Source organism: Glycine max, chromosome 10 (assembly GCF_000004515.6).
Source record: "Glycine max cultivar Williams 82 chromosome 10, Glycine_max_v4.0, whole genome shotgun sequence".
NCBI classification, from domain to species: Eukaryota; Viridiplantae; Streptophyta; class Magnoliopsida; order Fabales; family Fabaceae; genus Glycine; species Glycine max.
The window spans coordinates 47,049,076-47,055,467 of record NC_038246.2 but is presented as its reverse complement, the minus strand read 5'-3'; the positions used below and the strand labels follow the sequence as shown (position 1 = coordinate 47,055,467).

Here is a 6,392-nt window from a genome sequence, read left to right as displayed (position 1 = left end):
TAACAAGATCATGCTCGGAACTAGCAAGGGAATGCCTCCACAAACAAAGACCCAGTAGCAGTATTAGTGGAGCACAAATGTGTTAAATTTCTCACGTAAAAAAAATATATCTTATAGCCAAATTGAGTGGACTGGGGAGTGAATAAGGTGTTCATATATTTATTTATGTTAAAAGATATAAGGTTGGTTTAATCAGTTGTTCATATATTTATTTATGTTAAAAATATAAGGTTGGTTTAATGATAAAAGAAAAAAATAAGAAAAGAAGAGAAAAAAGGTCTCAAATTTAAATCTAATGCTAAAAAAACTAATAATATTAACAACTAATATTTGTTTATAAAAAAAAATTATATGTATTTTTTATTTTATTGTAAAATTGCCGGCACAATATGACTATGTAGTATGTATGTCTTGTCTTCACTAATAAACAATTATATCTAACACCTGTTGATCCGAACGATGTGGAGTTTTGCAAACCATATATCAAACAACAAATTAATGAATGACAATCTTAACAGGTGTCATCATCTAATGTGTTAGAAAATTAAAAAAAAAACTAAATAATATTAAAAAAATATCCTAATATTCTAATATCTTAATCTCATTCTCATCCAACAAAGTCCTTTAACAATTTTGGTTTCAACTTTCAAGGCATTTTTAGGCCTTCTTAGGCCAATCCTAACAAAATGTGTGAACTTAACAAAAAGAATGTAAAAATAACAAAGCCCAGGCCCATATTATGAGATATGATCCAAATGAATTGTTAGTAAGATATGAGTAATGTGAAGCCCATGATCATTTGTTGCCAAAATTTTTACATATATGTTTTGATTTGCACCATCTATCTAACAAGTTAACTGACGAATCACGTGCGAGGTGTTTTTCTCTTGTTGCTCTTTTTTTTTTATTCTTGATTTTTTTATATTATTTTTTCTCTTGTTGCTCTAAATGGAACTATTCACTTCTAACTTATTGGATGCAGTCCATGTTATTCTTGAAGAAAAATCCCTCTCCAATACCTAATAACTGAAAAACTAATATATGTTCATACTACCATGTGATATAAACAAATAATTATGAGAAAAAGCGTTTAACACAGAGATATGGAATACCAACAAAAAAAATTGTAATGTAATTCCAACATGTCATCTGATTATCCTTGACATGACAATAGACATTTACATATGATGAATGGAAAAAAGAACATATGAAGTACTAATTTTATATTGTTGTCGTCATAAATTGACATCTTACTTACCTTGATTGGCCCATAATAATTAGGATAATCTATGATGTTCACAACAAATAGGATATGGACATAAGAAAGCAAGCAAAAATGAGGAAAGGCACATATGGAAGAAGTCTGTAGGTAAAAGTATTGAGTACGTCAACAAATTAAATTCTACTTAATCACCACAAACCTGAGTTTTTTTTACTTATAAAATGGCTGGAAAAAATCAAATGATAGAGAGAGATAGAATATGTGAAAGTATTAATATATGTAGAAAGTAATTTCAAATAAATTATTTTAATTATTAATTATATTTATATATTCTTTATCTTCAAACACCATTTATTATTTTGATAATGGCGGGAAAAATGGACTACTGATGTAATGCCGGTCACTACAAGAATGGTGAGTAAAAAAGAAAGGGAAATAAATAAATATAAAAAATATAGATAATAATGCATTTTCTTTTATTTAGTTAAAAAGATAATGCATTAAAGTTTACATCTTTTACTAAGTATAAAAATATTTTTTATACTTATTTTTTCACTCTTCCAAATAATTCATCTACTTCTTTCTATCATATTTTTATCCATCCAAATAACACACACCCATTCTAATTCTACCATTGTAAATTTTTTTCTTCATATTTATTTTTTTCTATTTCATTCTTTATCTGAAGAATACGTTAGGCTCAATTTTGATAAATTTTTAACTCAGAAGATTATTATAAAAAAAAAGTGAATGGATATTACTGATTTTTTAACAGCAGCAATTTATTACACTAGTAATATTAAAATTTAAATGAAATATATTATCAAGGTAAATATTTTATATACTGCTATGTCATTTAGTCATAAATTGCATGTTATATAATTTAAAATTATAATTTATTATAATAATATTTTAAAAAATTACATTTAGATTAATTTTAATTGATTGAAAATTCGATTCAACATTTTTAAAAATTACAATTTATTAAAATTAAATTCTCGTTATTATTATTACTACAGTACTAGTTACTAAAAGTTAAAGAGTGTAACCCAAAAGTGACGGACATTAATGTAATCAGTAATTACTTTATTGTTTTTTTAAGAGGCAAAACAAACTAATTTCTTTTTTATTAATGTATGTAATAATTTTAAACAAATAGTATATTTATAGAAGTTTATCTGTTAGTTAGGATAATTAGTTTCTTATAATTTATTTATCAATACAAATTAAACAGCATGTAGTATTTTCTGTGTTAATTTAAAAAATTTCTTAAACAAAGATTGCGTTTATTTTCATGTCACGCAATGCTTATTATAGTTGTCATGCAAATTGACTTAATAAATTTCAAAAAATAAACTAAGATGACAACAACTATGATATTTTACAAACTATTCTAAAATATTTTTTTAGCAATCTTATTTTAGAAAAAAAAAATGGATTGCTTACATCAAAACGCTTCATTGGACCCTTATTCCCATAGAACTTGTCCCAAAAGCATAAGTAATTACCCATAACGATTCTTTTTTAATTCCTTAATACAATATCAACGAGACACTGCTAACTGTCTTTGATCAAGACATTTTGTCAACTTGTTAGAAGCCGAACGTTTTACAGGCTTCATTAGCCTTGTATGCATACCCTATGGCCAGTAAAATGTTCTATTAGAAAAAAGAGAAGAATTAGCTATGATTGCGTGTGTTACTATCCTACTACATTAAATTTTAAATTACCAATACAACTGGTATAGAAGCAATTAAATATATATATATATATATATATATATATATATATATATATATATATATATATATATATATATATATATATATATATATATAAGGTTTTAAAAAGTAGTTTGCAACTGTAATTTATCCACAACATCACGGTTTTTGGAATGTTCGCAAACGTAACGCGACTGAAACTGTGGTTACATCAATTGCATTTGTTTGCAATTCTCCAAAATACCATTAAATACGATAAAATTGCAATTGTGACCATAATTTAAAATCTTAAAAAAAATTATACAACAAAAAAAGAGTTAAAAAGAAAAGGTTTATGAAATAAGATAGCTGATATAATAGAGATAAAACAAATAGTTATTAAATAAGAATGTTTACTCCGACAGGAATATTTATAAAAGTGTGACATTTTCAATGGAAAATATTGCTCGACAGAAGCTTGTAAACACTAGCATACAACCATTAGAGGCATATAATACTCACTAAATTGGCTTGTGTTCAAAGTCCTTGACTTCCAAGGCAGGCCTTTTGTCGTTATTGTAGGGCCTTATTAGTTCTTAATTCTTATATTGTTTCTTTGCATTTGCCGATATATTTTGGTCCTTTCTTGCAAATCTATTTTTTTCTCTTCTTCCCACTTCTCTAAAAAAATTCTCATACTTATTCATCTATTTTCCAGTAGGGAATTCATATTCTGAATACCATATTCTTCAAGAAAGAAATGCAGTTTAAATGTTTCAGTTGTTTTCTTTGTGAAAAGGAGCAATCAGAAATACAGTATGCTTCATCAGCTTAATTCATTTTATGTCCACAAATTTGGGATGATAGTTGTTACAAATATGTACATATTCCGGCTCTTGAGTTTCATTTTTTATTTTTTATTTTGTAGGAATGCCAACAAGAAAAATAGGGACTATCCATGGGAAATATACACCTTGAAGGAGTTGCTTCGTGCAACAAACAATTTTCATCAAGATAGCAAGATAGGAGAGGGTGGATTTGGAAGTGTTTATTGGGGTCGAACAAGTAAAGGCGTCGAGGCAATTATATATATATAAAATATATTTTTTCCTTAAGATTTTGATCATATAATTTGTTTCTGCTAAACTTAATTTAAGATATGAGACATCTTTCCTGTGCACAAAAAAACCTGCAGGGCTAATATATAATGAATGGAACTTGCAGATTGCAGTGAAGCGCTTGAAGACTATGACTGCAAAGGCAGAGATGGAGTTTGCAGTTGAAGTGGAAGTACTAGGAAGAGTGAGGCATAAGAATTTGTTAGGCTTGCGTGGATTCTATGCAGGAGGCGATGAACGGTTGATTGTCTATGATTACATGCCTAATCACAGTTTACTCACCCATTTGCATGGTCAACTTGCCACGGATTGTTTACTAGATTGGCCTAGAAGAATGAGTATAGCAATTGGAGCTGCAGAAGGCTTAGTGTATGTGCTCCTTTTACCTCTCAATTCTCATTATTTACATCAATATATCTTACCATGCTAGTATATAGTTATATATGAAATCAAAATTAATCAACATCATATATTGAAGTTTGGATATTAATTTGTTGATCTATTCAATTTTTCGATTTGGAATAGTCCACTCATATATCATTTAAGATTGAGATTAATGTTTATACACTCGAGAGCTAATCAAAAATATGTTAGATATGACTTCTAAAGTAATTATTGTAAAAATTAATAAAGTTATTAGACCTGACAAATTCTGATTGGTTAACCATGTAAAAAGCTTTTACATATATGTGTTATTCAACTTATTTGACTTTGCCATCTATATATGAGGTGTTTCTGTTTGCTTAAGGTATTTGCACCATGAAGCAAATCCTCACATCATTCATAGAGACATAAAGGCAAGCAATGTTCTTTTAGACACTGAATTTGAAGCCAAGGTTGCTGATTTCGGTTTTGCTAAGTTGATACCAGAAGGTGTAAGCCATCTCACAACAAGGGTTAAAGGCACCCTTGGATATTTGGCGCCAGAGTATGCTATGTGGGGGAAGGTTTCTGGGAGCTGTGATGTTTACAGTTTTGGGATTTTGCTTTTGGAGATTGTGAGTGCCAAGAAACCAATTGAGAAACTCCCTGGTGGAGTGAAAAGGGACATAGTTCAATGGGTCACACCACATGTCCAAAAGGGTAACTTCATTCATATTGCTGATCCAAAGTTGAAGGGGCATTTTGATTTAGAGCAATTGAAATCTGTGGTCATGATAGCTATGAGGTGCACAGATAATAGCCCAGAGAAGAGGCCTACCATGCAAGAGGTGGTGGAGTGGCTCAAGGGTGGTATAGGGAGAAGAAAAAAAGAGATTCCATATTTGAGTTACAAGACTGAAGATGACAAATATGAGGAAAACTATGGAGAGATTAGAACAACGCAGTCCAAATTCAAAATAGCAAGTGATAATGATAAACTTAAAATAAGATAAATTCCTATCGTGTAAGTAAAATTTATAAGGGTGGTGATATGTAGATAAATTCACATATCATACACTCAATTTATACTTATTATTTCTCTTTCTATCATATCATATTATTTATTATATTTATATTTTTTTTCTTTTTCTCACTATACATATGTTAAATAGATAAATATGGACGTTTACTAATCTTTCCCTTGATAATATTACATCTTATTTGTTTCCTTATTTTTATGAATGAAGACGTTAGACATACACCATCATCAGGCCCTAATTACCTTTATTATATTTAATTTAATATAATGTTTTTACTTTATATATCTTACAATACTTTATATAACAGTAACATTACTTTATCTAATTTGTAACCATCTAACGAGATGTATATCTACCTAATTTAAAGTTTTCAATTTGTACTGATTTAGGCAAAACAGATATTTTATCCAAATTATTTTTGTATTATTTTTGGACAATTGGAATTGATTTAGACAAAATAGCTACTTAATATGATTTTTTTTTTTGTATTAATTAGGACAAAATAGCTATCCTTTTTTTTCGTTAATTTTTATTTCAACTCTATGCAAGTTCTTATTATACACACAACACTTGAAGGCCCTAATCTTATATAATTAACATTGTGGTTCATTCCATAAATTTAAAAGGGGAAAAAAAGGAACAAACTTGTTTCCAAAAAATAAATTGTGAAAAGTATGCAATTTTTTCATACTTTTGGAATTTAATTTATAGAATCATGAAACTAAATACTTATATAAAGGTATTGTTGAAATAAAAATAGACAAAAAGAAAATGTGTAGAAAAAAGAGAGATTCAAGTTGTGTCCAAACAATTTTGGAATTTAATTATTTTAGTTCACAAAATATTATGCTTCCATAATGCTTATTTCGTAAAACATTAAAAGAGGCAAACACCTTATAGAAAGGTGTAGTCTAGAACACCTATTTTATAATGAAAATATCATACTTTC

The 6,392-nt window shown here is 28.1% G+C and overlaps 1 protein-coding gene across 1 annotated transcript; it reads left to right on the top strand.

Annotated features, from left to right (window-relative positions):
- Positions 1-3,519: 3,519 nt before the first annotated feature.
- On the top strand, positions 3,520-5,493 carry LOC100817283 (PTI1-like tyrosine-protein kinase At3g15890). Its single transcript, XM_003535586.5, has 4 exons — positions 3,520-3,738; positions 3,851-4,001; positions 4,147-4,409; positions 4,789-5,493. The coding sequence occupies exons 1-4, from the start codon at positions 3,683-3,685 to the stop codon at positions 5,414-5,416; spliced, it is 1,098 nt and encodes a 365-aa protein (XP_003535634.1). The 5' UTR covers positions 3,520-3,682; the 3' UTR covers positions 5,417-5,493.
- The last annotated feature ends 899 nt before the right edge of the window (positions 5,494-6,392 follow it).

What these genes read in the sequence shown, in the direction of transcription:
- LOC100817283 (XM_003535586.5), top strand. Translation starts at nt 3,683, where the DNA reads ATGCAGTTTAAATGTTTCAGTTGTTTTCTTTGTGAAAAGGAGCAATCA. An exon ending in GAACAAGTAAAGGCGTCGAG is followed by an intron (nt 4,002 to 4,146) that starts GCAATTATATAT and finishes TGGAACTTGCAG; the next exon opens with ATTGCAGTGAAGCGCTTGAA. An exon ending in GGAGCTGCAGAAGGCTTAGT is followed by an intron (nt 4,410 to 4,788) that starts GTATGTGCTCCT and finishes TGTTTGCTTAAG; the next exon opens with GTATTTGCACCATGAAGCAA.